Source organism: Garra rufa, chromosome 2 (assembly GCF_049309525.1).
Source record: "Garra rufa chromosome 2, GarRuf1.0, whole genome shotgun sequence".
Taxonomy (NCBI): domain Eukaryota; kingdom Metazoa; phylum Chordata; class Actinopteri; order Cypriniformes; family Cyprinidae; genus Garra; species Garra rufa.
In genome coordinates this window covers 16,293,284-16,319,811 of record NC_133362.1, presented here as the reverse complement: position 1 = coordinate 16,319,811, position 26,528 = coordinate 16,293,284, and the positions used below count along the sequence as shown (strand labels likewise).

The 26,528-nt window shown below is 36.6% G+C and overlaps 1 protein-coding gene across 1 annotated transcript in view; it reads left to right on the top strand.

Annotated features, from left to right (window-relative positions):
* Window positions 1–26,528, top strand: part of psme4a (proteasome activator subunit 4a) — a 38,889-nt gene that overhangs the window by 7,202 nt on the left and 5,159 nt on the right. The window contains exons 6-44 of the mRNA XM_073833791.1: window positions 330–479; window positions 1,021–1,084; window positions 1,177–1,251; window positions 2,107–2,229; window positions 2,343–2,435; window positions 5,773–6,038; window positions 6,242–6,428; window positions 7,932–8,021; window positions 8,106–8,170; window positions 8,252–8,402; window positions 8,937–9,035; window positions 9,130–9,199; window positions 9,291–9,358; window positions 10,393–10,608; window positions 12,466–12,623; window positions 13,647–13,742; window positions 13,855–13,910; window positions 14,013–14,069; window positions 14,288–14,343; window positions 14,463–14,561; window positions 14,640–14,702; window positions 15,077–15,172; window positions 15,266–15,397; window positions 15,543–15,752; window positions 17,253–17,389; window positions 17,499–17,552; window positions 17,649–17,778; window positions 17,868–17,976; window positions 18,082–18,235; window positions 18,650–18,719; window positions 19,229–19,354; window positions 19,511–19,663; window positions 19,752–19,856; window positions 20,675–20,766; window positions 20,875–21,006; window positions 21,439–21,647; window positions 21,760–21,845; window positions 21,925–22,053; window positions 22,145–22,300. Coding sequence (XP_073689892.1) covers window positions 330–479; window positions 1,021–1,084; window positions 1,177–1,251; window positions 2,107–2,229; window positions 2,343–2,435; window positions 5,773–6,038; window positions 6,242–6,428; window positions 7,932–8,021; window positions 8,106–8,170; window positions 8,252–8,402; window positions 8,937–9,035; window positions 9,130–9,199; window positions 9,291–9,358; window positions 10,393–10,608; window positions 12,466–12,623; window positions 13,647–13,742; window positions 13,855–13,910; window positions 14,013–14,069; window positions 14,288–14,343; window positions 14,463–14,561; window positions 14,640–14,702; window positions 15,077–15,172; window positions 15,266–15,397; window positions 15,543–15,752; window positions 17,253–17,389; window positions 17,499–17,552; window positions 17,649–17,778; window positions 17,868–17,976; window positions 18,082–18,235; window positions 18,650–18,719; window positions 19,229–19,354; window positions 19,511–19,663; window positions 19,752–19,856; window positions 20,675–20,766; window positions 20,875–21,006; window positions 21,439–21,647; window positions 21,760–21,845; window positions 21,925–22,053; window positions 22,145–22,300 — 4,582 coding nt within the window. The remainder of the gene's footprint in view (window positions 1–329; window positions 480–1,020; window positions 1,085–1,176; window positions 1,252–2,106; window positions 2,230–2,342; window positions 2,436–5,772; window positions 6,039–6,241; window positions 6,429–7,931; window positions 8,022–8,105; window positions 8,171–8,251; window positions 8,403–8,936; window positions 9,036–9,129; window positions 9,200–9,290; window positions 9,359–10,392; window positions 10,609–12,465; window positions 12,624–13,646; window positions 13,743–13,854; window positions 13,911–14,012; window positions 14,070–14,287; window positions 14,344–14,462; window positions 14,562–14,639; window positions 14,703–15,076; window positions 15,173–15,265; window positions 15,398–15,542; window positions 15,753–17,252; window positions 17,390–17,498; window positions 17,553–17,648; window positions 17,779–17,867; window positions 17,977–18,081; window positions 18,236–18,649; window positions 18,720–19,228; window positions 19,355–19,510; window positions 19,664–19,751; window positions 19,857–20,674; window positions 20,767–20,874; window positions 21,007–21,438; window positions 21,648–21,759; window positions 21,846–21,924; window positions 22,054–22,144; window positions 22,301–26,528) is intronic.

The following is a 26,528-nucleotide window of genomic DNA, read 5'->3' as shown; positions in this document are numbered from 1 at the left end:
GTACCTTCAGTTTGTACATATAACACACTATTTACAGATTGCTCATGGACGGGCCTGTAGATGGTGAACCGGAAGTGTTGCCTGGTGTATGTAAGGATTCCTGATGTGGCTTAGACCGGTAGACTGTAATCCTTTAAGTAAAGCACATTAACCTGTAATCCAGTTAAAAAGAGTTTACTTGTACTGCGTACAGTTCACTGTGACATTTAAATGGCACATCCCAAAGTTTTAGTGTTGTCGTATTTATGCATAACAGCTGAGGTCAGGTATTAACAACAGGATTTGTTAACGAAATGATTCTATGTGTGTCTGTGCGTGTATGCATGCAGATACTTTCCAGAATCAGCCACACAGGAGATGCTGGATGAGTGGAGACCTCTGATGTGTCCATTTGACGTGACAATGCAAAAGGCGATGGGATATTTTGAGCTCTTCCTGCCCACCACTCTCCCCCCAGAGCTGCATGATAAGGGCTTCAAGTGAGCATTGCCTGAACTTTGTGGCACACTTTCAGCCTGCTTTCACTTCCACAGTCAATCCTATTAGTCTATATATTAGACTTGAAGGAAATCACACACACACACACACACACACACACACACACACACACACTACTGTTCAAAAACTGTTCAGTAGAATTTTAAATCTATTTGATCACAAGTAGAGTAAAACAGTAATATCGTGAAGTATTATTGCAATTTAAAATAAATGTTTTTAGTTTTCAGCATTTCTTTAAAAAAGATCATACATTAATTTTATTTATCATGAAATGCACAAAGCATCATGACAGATTTATGGAACAACCATGACATGTTATTAATGTATATGAAATACAAACTAGAATAACCAGATAAAGGAAAGTTGTAGTCTTAGGACTTGCATTGTAAAATACAATATGGTACAGTATGTTACGCAACTGTCACATATCTGACGCAAATTCTATTTTTTCCAGTCTTCACTAAAGATATTTTTATGTGATGGCATGTTGCATGAAGTATTTTGGTTTGTGTATTTCTGCAGACTTTGGTTTGATGAGTTGATAAGCCTGTGGGTGTCTGTGCAGAACCTTCCAAGCTGGGAAGTGGTGAGTGTAATTGCTATCAAATCACTAGGTTAGATTTCATCTCACTTTGGTAGTTCATTACATTAGTATTAATCTGATTTTGTCTGTTCCAGAATCTTGTCAGTCTTTTTGCACGCCTGGCAAATGACAACATTGGTTACATTGATTGGGACCCTTATATACCGAAGGTGAGATGGTTATTTTACTGTTACCGTGGAGAGACATTGCTCCAAAACTTTTGCTCTCAGTAATAAGTTTCTTGTTTAAGTGATTTTCCTTTGTTGTTTCATGTCTGTATTCCTAATCTTTTACTCCTATTTACCCCTATGGCATCCAAGATGTTCATGTCTGTGTTTCTTCGGTCAAAAGAAATATGTTTTTGGAGGAAAACATACATAATTTTTGTCCATATAATGGACTTTAATGAGAGTCAACGGGTTGAAGATCCAAATTGCAGTTTCAATGCAGCTTTAAAGGGCTCTGCACGATTCCAGATGAGGTATTGTCTAGCGAAATGATCAGCCATTTTCTAAACAAAAATAAACATTTATATACTTTTAAACAAATGCTTGTCTTGCACTAGCACTGCCATGCACATGGGTGTACTTTTTTTCCTTCACCTTCAAATTCGTCCAATATCATTGTTTTACCTTTTTTCATAAAGGCCGTTGAATTTGGACGTTTTCTTTGTAAACACTGGGTAGGTACTTCTGCCTATGTTACATGTTCATGATTACCTAATGCGTGAGCTAGTGCAAGACGAGCATTTGTAGTTAAAAAGTATATAGGTTTTACCCTTATTCCTTGGCTGAGATTGTGTAGAGCCCTTTGAAGCTGCATTGAAACTGCAATTTGGACCTTCAACTTGTTGGGCACCATTACAGTCCTCTATATGGAAAAAAAATCTTGGTATGTTTTCCTCAAAATCCTTAATTTCTTTTTGACTGAAAAAAGAAAGACATGAACATCTTGGATGAGATGGGATGAGTAAAATTCTGGAAGTATTGCTGGTTATACAGTTTGTATTCTGTCTCTGTTTATAGATCTTCACAAGGATCTTAAGGAGTCTTAATCTTCCTGTAGGATCCAGTCAGATGCTGGTTTCCAGATATCTGACAAATGCCTATGACATCAGTTATGTAGTCATCTGGATTTCTGCTTTGCTGGTCAGTGTAAAATGAAACTCATATGTTTCTAATTGCTATTGAAATGCCATCAAGTTACCAAAACCATCAGGATATGATGTAATGCATTTGCTTTATATTTTAATGTATTTTAGGGAGGGCCCAGCAAGCAGACCCAGACCCAGCTCAGTGGCCTTTTTGACAGTATTGCCTCGTTTTTCCACCCTTCCAACCATGGCCGCTGGCTGGTGAGTTACTCGTGGAGATTTCTGATTCTGAAATTTATTAAAGTATAAATTATATATTATGTACAGTCGTGGCCAAAAGTTTTGACAATTACATCAATATTGGAAATTGGAAAAGTTGCTGCTTAAGTTTTTATAATAGCAATTTGCATATACTCCAGAATGTTATGAAGAGTGATCAGATGAATTGCATAATCCTTCTTTGCCATGAAAATGAACTTAATCCCCAAAAAAAACCTTTCCACTGCATTTCATTGCTGTCATTAAAGGACCTGCTGAGATAATTTCAGTAATCGTCTTGTTGACTCAGGTGAGAATGTTGATGAGCACAAGCCTGGAGATCAGAGATCAGGCTGATTGGGTTAGAATGGCAGACTTGACATGTTAAAAGGAGGGTGATGCTTGAAATCATTGTTCTTTCATTGTTAACCTTGGTGACCTGCAAAGAAACGCGTGCAGCCATCATTGTGTTGCATAAAAATGGCTTCACAGACAAGGATATTGTGGCTACTAAGATTGCACCTAAATCAACAATTTATAGGATCATCAAGAACTTCAAGGAAAGAGGTTCAATTCTTGTTAAGAAGGCTTCAGGGCATCCAAAAAAGTCCAGCAAGCGCCAGGATCGTCTCCTAAAGAGGATTCAGCTGCGGGATCGGAGTGCCACCAGTGCAGAGCTTGCTCAGGAATGGCAGCAGGCAGGTGTGAGCGCATCTGCACGCACAGTGAGGCCAAGACTTTTGGAAGATGGCCTGGTGTCAAGAAGGGCAGCAAAGAAGCCACTTCTCTCCAAAAAAAACATCAGGGACAGATTGATCTTCTGCAAAAAAGTATGGCGAATGGGCTGCGGAGGACTGGGGCAAAGTCATATTCTCTGATGAAGCCTCTTTCCGATTGTTTGGGGCATCTGGAAAAGGGCTTGTCCGGAGAAGAAAAGGTGAGCGCTACCATCAGTCCTGTGTCATGCCAACAGTAAAGCATCCTGAGACCATTCATGTGTGGGGTTGCTTCTCATCCAAGGGAGTGGGCTCACTCACAATTTTGCCCAAAAACACAGCCATGAATAAAGAATGGTACCAAAACACCCTCCAACAGCAACTTCTTCCAACAATCCAACAACAGTTTGGTGAAGAACAATGCATTTTCCAGCACGATGGAGCACCGTGCCATAAGGCAAAAGTGATAACTAAGTGGCTCGGGGACCAAAACGTTGAAATTTTGGGTCCATGGCCTGGAAACTCCCCAGATCTTAATCCCATTGAGAACTTGTGGTCAATCCTCAAGAGGCGGGTGGACAAACAAAAACCCACTAATTCTGACAAGCTCCAAGAAGTGATTATGAAAGAATGGGTTGCTATCAGTCAGGATTTGGCCCAGAAGTTGATTGAGAGCATGCCCAGTCGAATTGCAGAGGTCCTGAAAAAGAAGGGCCAACACTGCAAATACTGACTCTTTGCATAAATGTCATGTAATTGTCGATAAAAGCCTTTGAAACGTATGAAGTGCTTGTAATTATATTTCAGTACATCACAGAAACAACTGAAACAAAGATCTAAAAGCAGTTTAGCGGCAAACCTTGTGAAAACTATTATTTGTGTCATTCTCAAAACTTTTGGCCACGACTGTACAGTTGAGGTCAAAAGTTTACATCCCCCTTTCAGAATCTGCAAAATGTAAATTATTTTAGCAAAATAAGAGGGATCATGCAAAATGCATGTTATTATTTAGTACTGACCTGAATAAGATATTTCACATAAAAGCAAAAGCAAGCATGTTTACATATAGTCCACAAGACAAAATAATAGTTGAATTTATAAAAAATGACCCCGTCCAAAAGTTTACATCCCCTTGATTCTTAATACTGTCTTCTTACCTGAATGATCCACAGTTGTGTTTTTTTGTTTAGTGATAGTTGTTCATTAATCCCTTGTTTGTCCTGAACAGTTAAACTCATGCTGTTCTTCAGGAAAATCCTCAGGTCCCACAAATTCTTTGGGTTTCCAGCATTTTTGTGTATTTGAACCCTTTCCAACAAAGACTGTATGATTTTGAAATCCAACATTTCACACTGAGGACAACTGAGGGAGTCCTATGCAACTATTATAGAAGCATACAATGCATAAAGAACCTGGGGGTGAAAACTTTTGAACAGAATGGAGATGTGTACATTTTTCTTATTTTGCCTAAATATCATATTTCTTCATTTAGTACTACCCTTCAGAGGCTACAGAAGATAATTACATGTTTCCCAGAAGACAAATTCAAAAAGTTTTCAGTCTATCATCTATTTTCTCTTGTGGACTATATGTAAACATTCTTGCTTTTGCTTTTATGTGAAATATCTTATTCAGGTCAGTGCTAAATAAACCATAACATGCATTTTGTATGATCTCTCTTATTTTGGTAAAATAATTAACATTTTGCAGATTCTGAAAGGGGGACGTAAATTTTGACCTCAACTGTTTAAGTATTAACGAATAAGTTATTGTGTTAAAATTGGACAAGGTCTTTAAACTGCTAATCTGTCTCCCAGAATGCTTTTTAAGAGCTTGCAGCTGTGTCTGTTTGAAACACAGTGCTGCTATCAACAATGCATGCCATTCTTTTTCTAGAAACATCTCCTCATAGACCACAGGACAGTTTGTCTTTCCAGGGATGCGTGTTTGCTTTGACTGGGGGAGGCATCTAGTTCTCGGTTTCAAATGCCGCAGTAAACCCTGTGAAAGCTTTGTCCTTTTATTGTCACCACATTGTTGCTATATGACTTTGTCTTTCCCTTTGAGCTGCTGATGAGATGTGTGCAGTCTGTGGAACATCTGATTTGTTTTCAGAAGCTTACAGAAAGTGTTCTTCCTTTGATGCAAATGAAATGTGTGGTTTGCGGTGGGCATCACGGGGTACAAAACGTTTTATTGCAGGAGGGAATGTGGCAAAGTCCGACATGCTAACTCAATGAAATGAGAATCAGAAGTCGAGTTAATATTCATCTCTTTGATCAAATGGCAGTTGCGGTGCAATTTTTTTGACAGCTCAGTAGAACTAACATTTCGTTTAATCCATGTTTGCTTTATTTATTTAGGCTTCAGTGACACAGTTGTCTAAATAAATCTCATAATTACAGACCCATTACAGATGTGGGTGCTGGATGGGTATTAAAGTTTGTTTATTCAAGCTGTTTTCCAGTTGTTATAATATCATTATGGTCAGAGCTCCATTTCCCATTTTTTCCCCCATGATTTCCTTCTTCTTTCATTGTACTACTTAATAATGGAGACAAAAATCAAATCATGTAACAATATTTTATTTTCTATTTTCTTTTTTATTTATAATCCATTCCTAGATGAAACTCATGAAGCTCGTTCAGCGATTACCTGCCAGCGTTGTGAAGCGTCTGCATCGAGAGCGCTACCGGACACCAACGTGGCTGACTCCTGTTCCCGAGAGCCACCTTCTCAGTGAGCAGGACATTACAGACTTTGTGGAAAGTATGAAGCAGCCTGTGTTAATGGCAATGTTTAGCAAAACTGGCAGCCTGGATGCTGCCCAGGCCCTGCAAAACCTTGCCCTGCTCAGACCTGAACTAGTCATTCCTCCAGTGCTGGAGAAGTAAGTGTGTGTTTGTTTTTTAATGTACATGCTAATATATTTTGAGTGAACCATGTTTAGAGTACAGTCATTTTATAGTTGTTTTGTACAATTCAGCTTGTTAGAATTGAGACAATCAGTTGATGAGTGGATGATGGGTTTGACGTTATCACATAAAAGCATTTTTGAGACTTTTTTTTCTCCTGTTCTTCATCTAATTTAAGGACATATCCTGCCATGGAGACCCTCATCGAGCCTCACCAGCTTACTGCCACTCTAAGCTGTATGATCGGTGTGGCACGAAGCCTGGTGGCCGGGGGCCAGAGGTTTCCAGAGGGCCCCACACACATGCTGCCTCTCCTTTTGAGGGCCCTGCCTGGGGTCGACCCCAATGACTTCAGCAAGTGCATGGTGAGAGTCTGTACAAGACAGTTATTGATAATGAAAATTGCCAAAGAAAATTGGTAAACTAATGAAAAATATTTGAATTAATTGAAGTAAATAAATATATTAATAAATATATATATATATATGTAATTTAAAATAACTGTTTTCTATTTTAATATATTTTAAAATGAAATTTATTCCTGTGATTTCAAAGTAGAATTTTTAGTCATCATTACTGCTGCTCAAAAACATTTATATTTATTATTATTATTATTATTATGTTGAAAACAGCTGAGTAGAATTTTTTTCAGGTTTCTTTTATGAAGAAGAACAGCATTTTGAAACATTATAATTTCTTTCCTCCACATAAAATAGTGCATAATGTTACAAAAGCCTTTTATTTCAGTTAAATACTAAGCTTTGGATCTTTCTATTCATCAAAGATGAATATTAGAATGATTTCCGAAGGAAATGTGACATTAAAAACTGGAGTAATAATGCTGAAAATTTAGCTTTGATTACAGGAATAAATTACATTTTAAAATATAATCAAATAAAAAACATTTTAAACTGAAAAATATTTCACTTTTTTTGCTGTACTTTGGATAAAATAAATGCATAAAATAACAAAAATGTCAAAAACACATAACAAAATGACCAATACTTAAAGGTGCCATAGAATGCATTTATACAATGTTTTAAATTGTTCTATGATATCTACATAGAAGGTATATGGCATAGGAAAGGGCAAAAAATCTCCAGAAATGGTTTTACAGGTCCATTTACAACCCTAGGATTTGTCCCTAGAATGAAATGCTCTGTTATTGCCTTATTTGGAAGCTTCATGAATATTAATGAGCTCTGCTCTGATTGGCTGTTTCACAGAGCTGCTCATCTCTATAGCTCGCACATGGATAAAAAAATATATTTAATTAGGAGCTCTAGCCGCTTTAAATATGTGGTTTGTTGAATCTGCCGTTTTGAATCGCCGATATTTTAGTCTCATTACTATGATCGCATGTGCTCTGTCTAAAGTTATAATGCAGAGGGAGTGCTTACTTACCACACAAGTTCGGCTGCTTGTCAGTGATACTCGGGATCTGTAAATCATTCTCCATCATCAGCGCAGTTATTTCTCCATCATTCACCATCTGAAGTTAATGATGATTGGGCTATGCAAATGTTGGGGTGCATAACTATTAACGATCCTGGGGCTATTGCGTAACAGTCGGTGTTATGTTGGAATTGACCTATTTTTCGGTGGTCTTTTGCAAACACTAGATTTATATAAGAAGGAGGAAACGAGGGTTTTTGAGACTCATGGTATGTCATGTCCATGTACTGAACTGTTATTATTTAACTATGCCAAGGTAAACACAGTTTTACATTCTATGGCACCTTTAAAATAAAAAGTGAAAAAACAGAAAGAAAAAAAATATTACTAGGTTAAAATTAATACTGATTATTTATTTCCCTGTCCTAGCTAAGAATATCATATAGTAATTTAAAGTGTTTATTCTTTTTCAGATAACATTCCAATTTTTAGCGACTTTTGTTACCCTTGTGCCATTGGTGGACTGTTCAGCTGCTGTTCAGACAAGAGATGACCTCACACAGGTGAGACATCCTCCTCTCGTTAGAATTTTTTCACATGTCATAATTCATTTGCAACTCAATCTTCTCATTATTTACTTTGTGCAGGTGGAAAAAGAGTTGTGTTCTGCCTCAGCAGAGTTTGAGTATTTTGTTCTTCAATTTATTGATAGGTACAGATTCTTGTTGTTGTCTCTGAATACTATGCATGTCTTTTTCTTTCTATGCCCTCATTGTTATTTTTGTATATTTAGGTGTTTTGCACTGATCGACACAAGTACACTGGAACAGACCCGGGAGGAGATGGAGACAGAGAAAATGACTCATCTGGAGAGTCTGGTGGAGCTGGGCCTGTCCTCCACATTCAGCACTATCCTCACACAATGCTCTATGGAAATATTCCAGGTCATTATAAACACACACACACACACACACACACACACACACACACACACACACACACACACACACACACACACACACACGCGCACACACACACACACACACACACACACACACACACACACACACACACACACACACACACACACACTCTCTTTTTACCAATAGAGTTAAACCTAGTCATAACCCATAATACCACTCAAAAGTTTGTGATTCGTAAGTCTCTTATGCTAACCAAGGCTGGCTTTCTATAATAAAATGCAGCCATTACTCCAGTCTGCAGTGTCACATTATCCATGAGATGCTTTTGTGAATGGAAAGTTAAAAAAAACTGCATTTATTTGGAATGGAAATCTTTTGTAGCATTCTAAATGTTCCACTTTCACTTTTGATCGATGTAATGTATCCTTTCTAAATAAAAGCTATAATTTCTTTCAAAATTATAAATCTAACAGACCCCAAACTGAAACAGAAGTGTATTTCCATAGTGCTTTAACTGTGTGATGATATCTGAACATATTTCCTACATTTTTATAGGTGGCTCTGGAAAAGGTCTTTAACTTTGCCACCACAAACATCTTTGAGACACACGTGGCTGGACGGATGGTGGCAAACATGTGCCGAGCTTCAACCAAGGTCAGTGTTCTTAGCTCAACTTGCTGACATCCACAGCTGACAGTGTTTCTCAAAATGTTTGGCTGAGCAATTTAAATTATTATTCTCCTTTCAGTGTCACCCAGCAGAGGCTCTGAAACGTTTTTTGCCTCACTGCTGTAATGCCATACTACAAATCTCAGCCTGTAAGTTCCACCTGCATATGGTGTGTTAACCGTAGTATATGTATTGCTGCATGTGTTGTGAGTTTTATGTAAATATACTGTGTTTTCACAGATGAAGAGATATTAAATGATGAGGAGCTGGATAAAGAGCTGATGTGGAACCTCCAGCTGTTGTCTGAGGTCAGCACTGGATTCTACAACTTGTAGCCAGTTTAATCTAATTATGAAAATCTGTAACTTTGGAAATGATAAAATCTTAATCTAATTTACGCTACCGGTCTACTAAAAAAATGTTTTTTTAAAGAAGTCTCTTCTGCTTAGCAAGTCTGTATTTATTTGATCCAACGTACAGCAAAACCAGTAATTTTTTTATATTTTTACTATTTAAAATAATTGATTTCTATTTTAATATATTTTAAAATGTCATTTATTCCTGTGATTTCAAAGCTGGATTTTAAGCATCATTACTCCAGTCACATGATCCTTTAGAAATCATTCTAATATTCTGATTTACTGCTCAAAAAACATTTATTATTATTATTATTATGTTGAAAACAGCTGAGTAGAATTTTTTTAGGTTTCTTTGATGAATAGAAAGTTCAGAACAACAGTGTTTATCTGAAACGGAAATCTTTTTGTAACATTATAAATGTCTTTATTATGCCTTTTGATCAATTTGAAGCATCCTTGCTAAATACAATTATTAATTTCTACAATTTATTCCCCCCACTAAAAAATATATATACTGACTCCAAGCCTTTGAATTGTGTAGTGTATAATGTTACAAAAGCTTTTTATTTCACATCATTTCTGATCTTTGAATCTTTCTATTCATCAAAGAACCCTGAAAATTTAGGTTCGATCATAGGAATAAATTACATTTAAAAAAATATTTGAATAGAAAACAGTTATTTTAAATAGTAAAAATATTTCAGAATTTTGCTGTTTTTGCTGTACTTCGGATCAAATAAATGCAGGCTTGATGAGCAGAAAAGACTTTTTAAAAAAAACATGAAAACTTTTGACTAGTAGTGTATATCTATGATTAAATATCAATCTAGAAAACAAATTCTAAAAATATTTTTAGAGCTCTTGAAATCTGGAACTTGATTCTTGCATCTATAACTGAAAATGTATTTCTAATTGGACTCCTGTAGCTATAAACATAACTACAAAGAGTTGTATAAAATTGCAGCGCTTGTCTCTGTTTGTAGGTGACACGTGTGGATGGTGATCAGCTGTTGCTCTACAGGTCTCAGCTGGTGCAGATTCTTCAGTTAACTCTGCACCTGAAATGTAAGCAGGGCTACAATCTGGCCTGTAAGTTGCTCTATCACATCCTGCGCTCCATGTCCCTCATCTATCCCAGAGAGTACTGCAGCATGCCCGGCGGTGTCCAGCAGCACACTGACGCATACCTTCCAATTAAGGTCAGCCTCAAGTGGAAAATGAGATGCGCGATTTTGACACTAACCCTCTCATAATGACATGAGGCTCAGCTCTGCTTAGAATAAATCTGAAATATGATGCCATAATCCTGAAGAATCCATATTGTGTCCAAGAGTCCATTTTTAAGCAATTGTTGACGTACTGTACAGGAAGAGTACAGAGCTGACCGATGTGAAAAGTTTAACTTTGACCATTTGGTTTTGTACTTAAATCAGTTTGATGAGAAATGCTTCAGTTGACATTCTGACTTTGGTATCTAAATTCAAATATAGTGTGAAGATCTCTTCAGAAGCATTACAGATAATTGCAGCTTTTTATCTCCCAATTCTGACTTTTTTTCTCAGAACTGTGTGATACAAACATGCAATTCTGACGTTTTTCAGAATTGTGAGATATATACTCACAACTGTGAGAAATTAAGTCACAATTGTGTGAAATAAACTTGCAATTGCGAGTTAAGTCAGAATTGCGAGATAGAAGGTTGCAAATCTGACTTTTTTCCCGCAATTGCATAACATAAACTTACAAAAAAGTCACAATTTTGATATAAACTAACAAATCCGACTTTTTTCCCCAGAATTGCATGACATAAACCCACAAAAAATAGTAAATCTGAACGTTCTTCCCAGAATTGCATGTTAACAAACTCACAAAAAAGTCACAATTTTGATATAAACTAGCAAATCTGACATTTTTTCCCAGAATTGCACAGTTGCAATGTATAGTCAGAATTATGAGATCTAAACTCACAATTTTGACAAAAAGTCAGAATTGTGAGATACAAACTTGCATTTGCGAGTCTTATTTTTTTTATCACGCAATTCTGAATTATAACTCGCAATTATGCGATTGTATTACAATTCTGAGAAAAAAAGTCAGAATTACTGTTTTATATGAAAATTCTAACTTTTTGTGGGTTTATGTCATGCAATTCTGCGGGAAAAAAAGTCAGTTTTTTGCGAGTTTATATCTTGCAAATCTGACTTCATACCTCTCAGTTGCGAGTTTATGTCTCACAATTCAGAGAAAAAAAATGTCAGAATTGCCAGTTTGTATCTTGCAATTCTAAAAAAAAAAAGTCTTACATAAAGTTACAATTACCTTTTTTAAATTTTTTATTTAGTGGTGGAAACAGGCTTGCATAGATTACTGAGGTCTCTTTTTCTTGGGAGAAAAATGTAAGAACTAATTAAGCAAAAAAAATCTTGTTGTATTTTAGCGTTGATTATTAATTAGTTGATATTAACATTATATAAATTAGTAAATACTATGTAAATAATATGATCAGTGTTAAGTATAGTAATAAAAAATGTATAGACAAGTATGAAAATATAATGTAGAAATTCAAAACATGTAAATTATCCAGAACAGCAGTTGGTTTCTGTGTTTGCTCCTGTGAGTGGTCTTTACTTTTATCCCATTAAATGTCTCCAAAGAAGAACAGATGAGATGATTGAGTAAACGATTGGATTAGCGGAGCCCCATCGCTGTCTCTAGCACTTGTTAACCTGAGAACCTTTTCTTACACAGACAGACGTCACCCTTCCTCTCTCTCTGACGTATTATTACGTGGTTCATTTGATCTTGACTCCACCTCAGCATTCTCAGAATATCAGAACAGCCCCCCTCATTTTCTATATTTATGAGCCACGTAATGCTTTTTCCTAAGGACTTAAAAGTGGGTCAAGGAAAGATATAACAAGAACTATTTTAAACATTATGCCAGTTATCAAAAATATACCTAACTGCACAAAACATTGGACACTATTGTCTTTTTTTATGTTTTTGTGTCATGGAGGTTGATGTTCAACTAGTTGTCTGTCTTCTCTCTGGATCAGGACTGGGGTCGGCCTGGAGACCTGTTGAACCTGGGCATCCAGTGGCACGTGCCCAGCACAGAAGAGAAAGAGTTTGTTTTCTATCTGCTGGATCTGCTGTTAAAGCCTGAACTACAGCGTTTGCAGAAACACGCACAGGGAGAACAAGACATCAGCCGGTCAGTCACAAGATACAGTAACGTGTTTGAATACATACCCCCTCAGCACAGAAAGTTCCCCTTCATCAACATCAAACCAGAGATGTTCATATTTAACTGCATTTTCTTGAAAAGGGGACTAAATGTGTTTAAGGGGTTATAACTATTAGAGATTAATTGTGATTAATCTAATCATAGACATTTTTTATATTTAGTTTAAGTTTCTGTTTCATAAAAATATATTTAAATACCCCTGGGCCCTGATTTAAAGGGTTAGTTCACCCAAAACTAAAAAAATCAGTCATCAATTACTTACCCTCATGTCATTCCATTCCAAACCCGTAACTTTGTTCATCTTCTGAACACAAATAAGGATCTTTTTGAAGAGCTTCCTGAACCTGCGTAGACAGCAAGGGAACTAACACATTCAAAGCCTAGAAAGGTAGTTAGGACATCATTAAAATATTTTATGTGACATCAGTGGTTCAACCTTAATTTTATGAAGCTATTGGAATACTTTTTGTGAGTGAAGAAAACAAAAATAACAAAGATCTTTTTATTTTGGGTGAACTGTCCCTTTAAGATTGATTTAAGCTCTATATAGAGATTTTTGGGTAACACTTTACAATAAGGTTCATTAGTTAACATTAGTTAACCATATTAGTTAACATGAACTAATAATGAACTAGACTTATACAGCATTTATTAATCTTTGTTAATGTTAATTTCAACATTTACTAATACATTATTAAAATCTTGTTAACATTAGTTAATGCAGTGTGAACTAACATGAACAAACAATGAACAACTGTGTTTCCGTTAACTAACGTTAATTAAGATTAGTAAATACATTAACAAATGTATTGCTCATGGTTAGTTCATGTTAGTTAATACATTAACTAATGTTTAACTAATGAACCTTATTGTAAAGTGTTACCGTTTTTTGTTTCTTTCATAAATGGACAAATTTTAACCTGATTCATAAATTCACAAAAGAAAATTCAAGAAAAGACTCATTTGCTAATGTGTTTTGTGTCTCTTTAGGGATGATGTTCTACAGAGTTTGTCCATTGTTCATAACTGCCTTCTGGGAGCAAGCAGCCTTCTGCCCCCACTGCATGGAGAACCTGTTCCTAACATGTGAGTGTGACACACAAGCACACACACATATAATGTACTACAATTACAAAAACATAAGATACACTTCATTTCATTGATTTAATAATATTTAAACTTTTCAATGCTGCTTCAGGATAAACGGTATGGTTCAGCTCTGCGAGACAAACGTGTACGCTGGAGTAGACTATGGTAAGTGAGCATTTCCATTCTAATGTTTAAAATCAGTGCTGGAGCTATATTGATTGGTTGAATTAGTTGCTTAACCATTGTTTATTATTGATTTTGTGGCAGACCTGTCTAAAGAGAACTACAGAGAGGACATCTGTAAGATGATTAGACCTCTACTACGTAAGTTACTCTAACATACTGTTGTGCTGAGACATGTTCTAGATATAAACTTTAAAGTTCAATACAGCAGATTGATTTTCTAACCTTATTAACATCTATAGGTGTGATAAATTACCATTTTAATTAAAGAAATGACTACTGTTATATTTTGACTGAACTGAAAGCTACAGTATGTACCTTTCAAGACTCTTTCAACTGTTGTTGTTTTATCCATACAGACCACACTCTAGAGCACTCAGAGGATGACATCAAATCCCTCTTTTCAATTATAAAGGTGATTTGCAGCACTGTCAGGTTTTCTCTAACATTTGTGTGTATCTGCACATGATATTTACAGTATTGTATTGATGATAAGCAGTGGTTTGACTGACAAATGGTGTTTTCTCTTTGTAGATCATTAATGACCTGCTGCACTTTAAAGGCTCACACAAACATGAGTTTGACTCCCGATGGAAAAGTTTCAGTCTTATTAAGAAGTCCATGGAGAACAAGGTTAGACACATATTTAATGTCTGTCACAAATCTCTATATTTGGCCTTGTATTTGACTGACGCTCTGTCTTCTCTCCAGCTTCATGGCAGTAAACAGCACATTAGAGCTCTACTCATAGACAGAGTCATGTTGCAACATGAGGTAACTCATAATAATTATAATTAAATGCAAATTATAGAACATTTGGGGGAGTCTCACAAAACCTGTCAGACACATTTCTTTTCTTTTTTGTCCCTTTTAATTAAATGTATTATATTAATTTAAAGGCTGACACCTAATTTAGTACTGTATTCAAATAAGGTGTTCTATATAATTTTATTCATAAAGAAAATGAAGCCTATGTCGAATATGAAAGCTATTGAAAAAATTTGTATTCAATTCTTTTGATTTTACAGTAAAACAAATGACCTGAACAGGTTTTCATGAGATTCACCCAATTATTTTAGGGCTTTTTTTTAGCATGTTTTGTTATGCTTCCAGTAGTTTTGAGTGTGTTTTGTGCCTGTGTGTTTCAGTTAAGAAATCTGACCATAGAGGGATGCTGCTACAGGAGTATTCATCAGGACTTGATAAATGACCTGCTCAGACTGTCCACCAGCAGGTACAGTCAGGTATGAAAAGGCCATACATACAAACAAACATATGTATTCTATTTACAGACAAATTCAATGAATACATCATTAATAGTCTCTGTTTTCCCTCAGGTGAGGAGTAAAGCTCAGACTGTGCTGTTCACCGCGTTGGGAACCTACAGCTTATGCTGTAGAGACGTCACCCCTGCAGTGCTGGAGTACCTGGACCCAGACAGGACCGATGTCACCCAGCAGCAATTCAAAGTAGGTCTTGGATGAATATACACTGAAAAAAATAAAAATCTTTCTCTTCCTTTTTTTTTTATCGTTCTGACATGACAGCTTTGGAAAATTGAATAGGATCATATTTTGTCTATGCCTTTTTTTTTTTTTTTTTACTGTTCTCCAGGGTGCCTTGTACTGTCTGTTGGGGAACTACTCTGGGATCTGTCTTGCTAACCTGCAGTATTGGGACTCCATTGCTGACACATGGCTTGCCATTGTTCGTTCTGGTATGAGCCCCTGTATGTCTCTCGAGAAGCCTTCAGTTGTCCGGCTCTTCGATGATCTGGCTGACAAAATCCACCGCCAGTATGAGACCATCGGAATAGATTTATCTGTGAGTTCAACAAATAGTAGCCTAAATGAGAAAAAACATCAAAGGGATAGTTCACCCAAAAATGAAAATTCTGTAATTTAATTATTCACCCTCATGTAATTTCAAACCCGTAAGACTCATCTTCAAAACAGGAATTAACGTATTTTTGATGAAATCCGAGCGCTTTCTTTCCCTGCATAGACAGCAACGCAGTTACCACGTTTCAAGGCCCAGAAAGGTAGTAAGGAGAAGGACATTGTCAAAATAATAGAAGAAGAGAAGAAATTGTTGAATAAAGTCATTATTTTTGTTTTCTTTATGCACAAAAAGTATTCTCGTAGCTTCATAACATTACGGTTAAACTACTGATGTTACATAGCCTGGAAAAATCCAGACCCTAATCTATTAAGATTAAGGGTCTGGGATCGAGCAATGAAAACTGCCTAACTCGAGGGGCGGCACCAAGCATGCATTTGAAACTCTCACTGCACACAATTGGATAACGCCACGACCAATCACAACAATACACGCTTAGCTACCAGCAGAGCTAAATGATGTTTCATTAACAATCAAGTAACATCAATTAACAGAAACATCAAGAGGAGCCCACTCAAGTCAATCAGCGCCATAGGTTTAAATACAGCTGACTCACCTCAATTCACTTGATGGTTTATCAGTAAACCTCCACCACCCCATCTCATCACTCCGAGTTCTCACTACTCCTATTGGGGGGGTACTCTGGGTTTGGGCCACTCCCGAGCTCGGAGCCCTTCATCGGACAGCACGCCAAACATGCACTACTATTCTCCGGCTAATTATATGTAAGCGTGAACTCGTGAACTGATAGATTAAACTCTTGCCGTATCCAGTCGGCAAAACAGCATAAACGTCCTTCTTGCAAAGGAACGATTCGAGTTTTCGGTTTTCTGTTCCTCTTTTATATGAAAAGCCAAGTCTAACTCGTTCATTGTAGCGGCCAAAGCCGTTTCAAACAACTGGTGTTCATCTGTAGCAACAGCGATCTTTCAAAGTTTACTACATGATTCGGATGTCGCAGCGCTGTAGTCATCAGTTTAGCTCGCCTCTGTCCCGCCTACATCAGATACACCGATTTGATTGGTTCCCACAACTGCTTACGTAATGCAGTAACCTGCATCATTGCTCGATGCCAGAGTGTCTTGCAGAGACAATTCAAATTGTGCTCTCGCGAGACCTCTGGATTTCCAGGGTAGATGTTACATGGACTAATTCAATAATGTCCTTCCTATCTTTCTGGGCCTTAAACATTTTGGTTGTGTTGCAGGTTCAGAAAGCTCTCAGATTTAATCAAAAATAGCTTTATTTGTGTTCTGAAGATGAACAAAGGTCTTACGGGTTTGAAACAACATAGGAGTGCGTACTTATTGACAGAAAAAGTACAAAATATTTTTGCTAATCTATTTATTGGCATCGCACACCAGCTTCAGCTATAACAAATGTAAAAGTATGTTTATTGTGACATTTATTGTTATATTTATACAGATCCCAGAGAGTTGTGTGGAGGCTGCTCTAAAAATGATGAAATCTAGTAACCCAGAACCAGCTCCATGTGCCGCCTCTGAACAGGAGGAACTGGAGGGAAGAAAGAGGCAGGAACAGAAAAACAAAGACTCAGTGCAGTAAGTAAACACATAAAAGGCATATTTGTATATAGTTTTTTTAATTTTATATCAGTGGATATACACAGAAATTGATTTTTTTTTTCTTCTGTATTATCAATTCTAACAGGAAGTATGAGAAGCTAGTGGTGGATCTTTTGGACTGCCTTTATGACCGAAACCTGTATGTCTACTCGTTGTGTCTGGTTAGAATGAACAGCAAATGTCTGGATGGTGAAGTAATGGAAATTCATTGGTCATATGCTTGTTTATTTGGCAGGCCCTGGAAGTTTGAGCAGATAGCTATCGGCTTTCTCTCTCTAATGCTGAGAGATGACCATCCCTTGCCTTCCTCTGCAGTCCTCTTTTTCGTTGAGAGCCTGAACCACGACTCGCTCCTAGTTCGCAATGTATGTTTGTGTGTGCATTCCGTCACAATTATACTTATGAGCTACACAAGCTACACACTTCTTTCTGCCATATGCTATTTATTGTTCAGGGTGCGATATCAGCAGTGGGTGGAATTCTAAAGCAGCTCAAGAGACCTCACAAGAAAGTGGCAGTGAATCCCTATGACATATCTGAGCTCAAAACTTCCCTACAGTCATGTGAGTACACAAACCATACAGTAAGAGCTGATTGGCCTCACTAAATGGACACATAATTAAGAATATCTGAGATATGTGTTTTCAATTTTTCTGTTCTTCATATAGCTGGTGGTAAAGTTCTAGGCTCTCTGATGGTGGGAGACAGGCCTGATAATCAGTGGCTGCAGTATGACAGTAGCAGGTTGCCACGCTCCAAGGAGGACTGGGATGAATGCTGTTTCATTGAGAAAACCCACTGGGGATATTCCACATGGCCACAGTACATATACTTGCAGTGTTTAAAAGCATGATTCATGCACCATGTTTTATGTCTTCCAAAGCCATACAATAGCTCTGTGTGAGGAATATAAAGAAAATGTATGTACACGCAAAAAGGTAACACAAAAGTGGCAGTAAAGACCTTTTTCAGTATTACAGATTTCTTTTAAACTTTATATACATCAAATAAATCTGGAAGAAAAAATATTAAGCAGCACAACTGTTCTCAACATTAATATTAATAAGAAAGAATTGTAAAAACTGAAGACGTAATGGCTGCTTAAAACCTACTTTTTGAACGGTAGTGTATATTTATAATTTGATTAAAGAGCAATACAACATTTCAATACAGTTCAGAAGATACAGTACATAAGAACACATACAGTTTTATTTCATGGTTAATTCTTTTTCTTAGGAAACTGATGCTCTATGCCCCTCCTGAAGAACAGCCCAAACAGGGCAAAACAAGAGAAGATATGAATGAGGTACAGAAATATTTAAACCACATGACATCTAAACCCAACTACTTCAAAATAAAAATTAAAAGGGACATTAAATGCCCATTTTCCACAAGTTTGTATAATTCTTTATGGTCTTCATGTAATGTCTGCAGCATAATTAAAAAATCCTTAATGGTCGTGTGCACCTTTTTACTTTGTCAAAAACAGCTCTATGCACAGAAACTGTTTCGGTGCATGCCTCTATAAATGATAATGAGCTACTGCTCACCCCTCTCCTTCTTTCCTTTTGTGTATTCCTTGATTGTTTAGGATTTTTGCCGATTTAAAAATAAAAGGAGTAAATGGATTTTTATCATTGTAGGGTGGTTGTGTCCACACACTGCTAAGACCAAACACTCCAAACACCATGTAAAAGTAAATTTTGCATCTGATGTCCCCTTTAACAGACTCTTGTATCAGTTTTTTTTTTTTATCTTAGTATGGTTTTCACCTTGTTTGCTTAGGTTTGTTTATGCCTGTTTTCTGTGTTATAGAGTGAACGGATCATATACGATCATTTCTCAGACCAGCAGTTCATAGATCAGTTCATCCATTATTTGTCTCTGGAGGACAGGAAGGGGAAAGATAAATTCAGCCCACGACGATTTTGCCTCTTTAAGGTGAGAGACATGCATCTACAATCTGTTTTTTAAACCCATTGAAATGTTACCTGTAGAAGCCTATAATCTATTTGTTTAAAACAGTTTGGTTCAATGTCTGACAATTAGCCAATTAACTATGGATTGCATAATAAACATTGTCTTGTGACTTCAAAGGGTCTTTTTCGGAACTTTGGCGATGCCTTCCTGCCTCTGCTGAAGCCTCATATGGAGCGTCTGGTTGCAGATTCCCATGAGAGCACCCAGCGCTGTGTGGCGGAGATCATCTCTGGACTCATCAGAGGCTCCAAACACTGGAGCTACAGCAAGGTGTCAGCATACATGCATATATCATAGGTGCAATTCAACAAAGTTAGGAGAAACTGAGTCCTCAGCATCACTGTTGTGTTTGTTACAGGTAGAAAAACTGTGGGCTCTGCTGTGTCCACTCCTCCGTAAAGCTCTTTCCAATATCACCATTGAGACGTATACAGACTGGGGCACCTGTGTCGCCACTGCCTGCGTAAGGACCCCTTTGTCACTCTTTTTAGAGCACAAACTCATCTTTTAGTAAGATGAAGATCTGTATTTCCTTTCAATAATCCTTATTCCAAATATTGTCAAAAAACATATACTATTTAAAATAAAAAGATTAAATTTAAATCTCATATTCTTATATACAGCAATTTAGGGCTGTCCAACGAATAACCACGATTAATCGCATCTAAAATAAATGTAAAATTTATAAATGTATGTGTGTGCATTTATATGTACATTATAAATATACAAAGTACACACACATACATTATGCAAACACAAACATTTATTTTGGATGCAATTCATTGTGATTAATGGTTTGACAGCCCTACTGAAATCTGAGGAAATCTGAAAAATCTGTTAATATACAAAAGATTTGGGTTTGTGAATGTGTAAAAAAAAAAAAAAAAAAAAAAAGTTAAAAAAAAATCCAAACCAAAAGTGACAGTGAAGGCATTTATAATGTTACAAAATATTTCTATTTGATATAAATGCTGATCTTTTGAAATTTCTATTCATTAAAGAATCTTGAAAATGTTTCTTGAGCACCAAATCAGCTTATAAATCAGCTTTACTATCACATGAATGTATATTTTAAATTATGAAAATTAAAAATAAGTTTTCTATTTTAAATTCAAATTAATATTTCCCAATATTATTTTTTTTATCAAATAAATGCAGCTTTGGTGAGCATAAGAGACTTCTTTAAAAAAAAAAAAAAACTATCTTACAGACCCCAAACTTTTACATTCTTTCATATTGTCCCAAAAATATTTAATGTTTATGTATTTGTGTGTTGTACAGGAGAGCCGTGACCCACGAAAGCTGCACTGGCTGTTTGAGATGCTGATGGAATCACCGGTCACTGGAGAAGGAGGCTCGTTTGTGGACGCCTGGTATGACAGTACTACCACACACTTCCTCTTCTGAAAGCTGAATGGGAAATGGTAAATGTGTCTAAGTTTGTCATTTAAATTGGATGCATTGTCATCTCTCTTTTTCAGCCGTCTGTATGTGCTGCAGGGGGGTCTTGCTCAGCAGGAATGGAGAGTCCCGGAGCTTCTTCACAGGTTACTACAATATCTAGAGCCCAAACTCACTCAGGTCTACAAGAATGTACGCGAACGCATTGGCAGGTACGTACTTAAACATAAAAATTAAGTCAAAGTTATCTAACTTTTTCTTTAACGTGAAGGTAATTCTATGGGTGAGACTTCCAGTTCATTAGCCACTGTAGGGAAATAACGAGAAGAATAACAACGTGCAGTACCAGTGTGCTCATAATTGAGATAATACATTCAAATAATATGGTAACTCACATCAGTTTGCAATATCAAGCAGCAAAATGAGCTGTTTTGTACAGATAAAAATAGCTAGACATGGATGAGACCAGAAGCCACACCCATAGAATTTACAATGGCCATGCTCACTCTTACAGAAAGAAAAAGGTGGATATGTTTCTACACGTTCAGTCTTTTCAGAGCTAATGTTTGGTTTTGTGTCAAAACCCACTGTATATATTAGTACCACATTAAACATCTGGTATTCATTCTTGTCCTGTCTTTCAGTGTGCTCACCTACATCTTCATGATCGACGTGAACCTGCCACACACTCAGCCCACCACGTCCCCGCGCATCGCAGAGTTCACAGAGCGTGTGCTGGCCAGGCTTAAGCCTTTAACAGAGGGTGAAGAGGAGATCCAGAACCACGTGATAGAGGAAAACACAGAGGGAGTTCAAGACGAGAGAACACAAGCCATCAAATTATTCAAAACTGGTGAGTGCTTTATATGTCTTTCCTTTCCATTTGTGTGTGTGAATGTGAATGTTTAAGAAAACAAATATGAGTGTGCAGAAGTGTTTTTATGCCTATTTTGTGTTTGTAATAGTGTTGAAGTGGTTGATGATCAGTGCTGGACGCTCCTTTTCTTCTGTGGTCCCAGAACAGCTTCGTCTTCTTCCTCTACTTTTTAAAGTGAGTCCTAATTTTGTCTGTGATTTATTTCACTGTCTACAAGTCTTGTGTTTTTAAGCTTGTCTCTCTCTTTTTCTAGATTGCTCCCGTAGAGAATGACGACAGCTATGATGAGATGAAGAGAGATGCTAAGACGTGTCTGTCTCTCATGTCTCAGGTGCTGCTGTACTCAGAGCAGATCCCACAAGTTCTCAGTGCACTTGAGGAGGTGACTTTCCAGTGCTGTTTTAGTGCGAGTTATGTATGAATGTGTGGCTTTAATGTGTGATCTGACCAGCAGATGGTGCTATTTGTTACAGATTTCAAGAAGCAGCTCATGGCACGCACGTTACACCGTTCTCACCTACCTGCAGATCATGGTTTTCTACAATCTTTTCACCTTCCTCAGTGATGCCAAGGCCGTCAGTGACGTAAGAGTGCTGGTGCTGCGTCTGCTGGAGGATGAACAACTTGAGGTGTGTGAATAAACTTGCATGCTGATAAATACACATGCATAAGGTTTCTGAAGACTAGGGTGCCGCCTTATTTCTGTAAGGCACAACCAAAAATCTGCCAAGCCTAATATGAGAGTACAATCTTGCCTAGTAATTTCACACTGAATATTAATGCATTTTTTGTGTTCAACAATCAATATCATAAAATTCAAAAATTAAATGGATGAACTTTATGAGCAACACTTTAACTATGACAGCCAGTCAGCAGAGCATTAGAAAAAAAAGTCACTGACTCACCAATGAAGATTTGCACAACTGTCTCTCATTCAACAAACTTGGCACACTTTCATTTCAATATCTGGCTGTCGATGAATGAATTAATTGAGTGTATCATTTTGATAGCATAGTGAGAGGGTGAGCATTTTTAATATTTTTAAGGTTTCTCTTATGTGAAGCAATGCATTTTAACCATGCTAACGTGTATGCAAATTATATGACAAACAGTAAACTAGCATTGCATATTTATTTTAATATGTAAGTTTTATTAGAATTTAAAATTAAATATTTTTTATATTATTTTATACCTATATAATTTTAATGTTGTACCTTTCATATTGATTAAAAGTGACAGTAAAGACATTTTTAATGTTACAAAAGATTTCTATTTTAAATAAATTCTGTTCTTTTGAACTTTCTATTAATCAAAGAACCCTAAAATAGTTTATGTTAATTTTGCTATATTTAAAAATTACATTTTAAATTTAATACCTTATACCTATACTGTATATCTATACCGTTTTTATTTTTATTTTGTACCTTTTAAATTGATTAAAAGTGATATTAAAGACATTTATTATGCCACAAAAGATTTCTATTTCAAATAAATGCTGTTCTGTTAAACTTTCTATTAATCAAAAAAACCTCAAATTATTTTTATATTAATTTTATTAGAATTTTAAAATGACATTTTTAATTTTATACCTTATACCTATATAATTTTAATGTTGTGCCTTTTAAATTGATTAAAAGTGACAGTAAAAACATTTATTGTTACAAAAGCTTGCTATTTCAATTAAATGCTGTTATTTTGAATTTTCTATTCATTAAAGAACTGTAAAATAGTTAGTATATTAATTTTATTAGAATTATTAAATTATATAATTTTTAATTTTATACGTTATACCGATACCATTTTTAATTTTGTACCTTATAAATTGATTAAAAGTGATATAAATCTTTTGTAACAATAAATTTCTTTACTATTTCAAATAAATGCTGTTCTTTTCAACTTTCTATTCATCAAAGAACCCCAAAATAGTTTGTATAATTATTTTATTATAATTAAAAATTACATATTTTTAAATTTTATACATTAGATTAGACCTTTACCATTTTATAATTTTGTAATTTTCAGATAAATTAAAAGTGACAGTAAAGGAATTTGTTCCAAAAGATTCCTATTTTAAATAAATGCTGTTCTTTTGAACTTTCTTTTCATCAAAGAACTGTAAAATAGCTTATATATTAATTTTATTAGAATTTTAACTTTTACCTATACCATTTTTATACCAATACCTATACCAATTTTGTACAGTAAAAGACATTTATTATATTACAAAGATTTTATTTCTAATAAATGCTGTTCTTTTGAACTTTCCATTCATCAAAGAATCCTGGTTCCCACAAAAATATTAAGCAACACAATTTATAAAAAGAATCAAATCAGCATATTTAAATCATTTCTGAAGGATCATGTAACACTGAAGACTGGAGTAATAGAAAATTCAGCTTTGCCATCATGGTAATAAATCAGTTTAAAATATCAAACAGTTTTTGTAGGTAATGTACAGTTAAGGACATTTTCAAGATATTTGACCCTCATAATGCATAAAAAAAACACACAGGACAGACAAACCAGCACAACTGTCCTCTGAGCTCTGTCTCAATATACTGCTTTCACTCTCATAATTCAGGCAGATATCTGTACGTTTAAGACATTTTTCCCTCAAGTCCTCAAGATATATAATCTTCAAGATTATATATCTATCTAAATTTGATGTCTTTTAGAAAGAAGGTCTAAACGGAAGCAACTAAGAATAAGCACGACCTTCTGTTCATGCGTGTGTTTGAGTATAATTGCTAAGGTTAAATGTGTCGAAAGCCAATTACGTAAGCCGCTGTGGTGAAAGTGTCTCTTTCTCCGTTCTGTCTTTTCAGTGATGTAGCACTCTCTTGTTTTCCTTTATTCTCTCTCTCTCTCTCTCTCTCTCTCTCTCTCTCTCTCTCTCTCTCTCACACACACACACACACACACACACACACACATACACACACTCTCTCTATCCTCCAATCCCTCTTACTGTTACCATAGCAACTCCCAGCTGCAGCAGTATTCTGTTTCCATGGTGATAGATGTTCAAATTTCCAGAGAGGAGAGAACAGCAAACAGAGAGGAGAGGCTAAAGGGGGGAAAGAATAGGGTTATGAGTGGAAGAAAACTACAGCCTTTAATTCAGCCTATTAAATCAAAGCACTCTGGATTCCAGGTTGCATACGACTCTGTCTGCTGATGTGATACTTCTGGTTGATTAGTACTAGCCAATCAGAACGCAACAGTGAGTGTTTCAAGGTTAAAGATTAGAGCACATGGGGCCAAGATTTTAAACAATAGCTGGTGTTTCTTTATCAGCACGAATGCGTGTACTCAACTCTCATAGACATGCACAGAAAATTACTATTGTTGAGTCAGCTTTTATGGCTGTCTGTGTATTAATAACTAGGGATGACTAGTTCACACTAGTACAGTGAGGAAAGAAAGTATTTGATCCCTTGCTGATTTTGTACGTTTGCCCACTGACACAGAAATGATCAGTCTATAATTTTAATGGTAGGTTTATTTGAACAATGAGAGACAGAATAACAACAAATTATAAATTGATTTGCATTTTAATGAGTGAAATAAGTATTTGACCCCTTCACAAAACATGACTTATGGCGCTTTTCCACTACACAGTACCAGCTCGCCTCGGCTCGACTCGGCTCTGTTTGGTTTTCCACTGTGTAAAAGTTGTACCTGTACCTCCACAATAGTACCTGGTTGTCATAGCGACGCTGCAAGAAACTGCCGTGATGTAATCTTCTACGCGACACACACCCGCTGTCTGCACCTCCTCGTTTGACCACGGCGTATTCTTCCGAGTTGCCATAATATGTAATGGATTGGATATGTCACGCAATCTCTGGCCAAACTTTTTAAAAATGGCGGGGTTATTCTGGATACTATTGCTGGCGCGTGCAATGATGACGCAGTGAATAGTGATGATTCTCTCTGACCAATCAGCAGTCTGCTGTGTTTTCACGTCACATTTTAGTATCGCCTCAGCTCGCCTCAGCTCGCTTGGAACCTCGCCGGAGGTGGTACAAAAAAAAGTACCTGGAAGCCAGTACAGGTACAACTTTTACACAGTGGAAAACCAAACAGAGCCGAGCCGAGGCGAGCTGGTACTGTGTAGTGGAAAAGCGCCATTAGTACTTGGTGGCAAAACCCTTGTTGGCAATCACAGAGGTCAGACATTCCACCAGGTTTGCACACATCTCAGGAAGGGATTTTGTCCCACTCCTCTTTGCAAATCCTCTCCAAGTCATTAAGGTTTTGAGGCTGACATTTGGCAACTCGAACCTTCAGCTCCCTCCACAGATTTTCTATGGGATTAATGTTTGAAAATTAGCTAGGCCACTCCAGGACCTTCATGTGCTTCTTCTTGAGCCACTCCTTTGTTGCCTTGGCCATGTGTTTTGGGTCTCTGTCATGCTGGAATATCCACAAACCATTTTCAATGATTTAGCGATACATGGCCCCGTCCATCGTCCCTTTAATGTGGTGCAGTTGTCCTGTCCCCTTAGCAGAAAAACACCCTGAAAGCATAATGTTTCCACCTCCATGTTTGGCAGTGGGGATGGTGTTCTTGGGGTCATATGTAGCATTCCTCCTCCTTCAAACATGGCAAGTTGAGTTGATGCCAAAGAGCTTGATTTTGGTCTCATCTGACCACAACACTTTCACCCAGTTCTCCTCTGAATCATTCAGATGTTCTTTGGCAAACTTCAGACGGGCCTGTACATGTGCTTTCTTGAGCAGGGGGACCTTGCGGGCGCTGCAGGATTTCAATCCTTCACGGCGTAGTGTGTTACCAATTGTTTTCTTGGTGACTATGTTCCCAGCTGCCTTGAGATCATTGACAAGATCCTC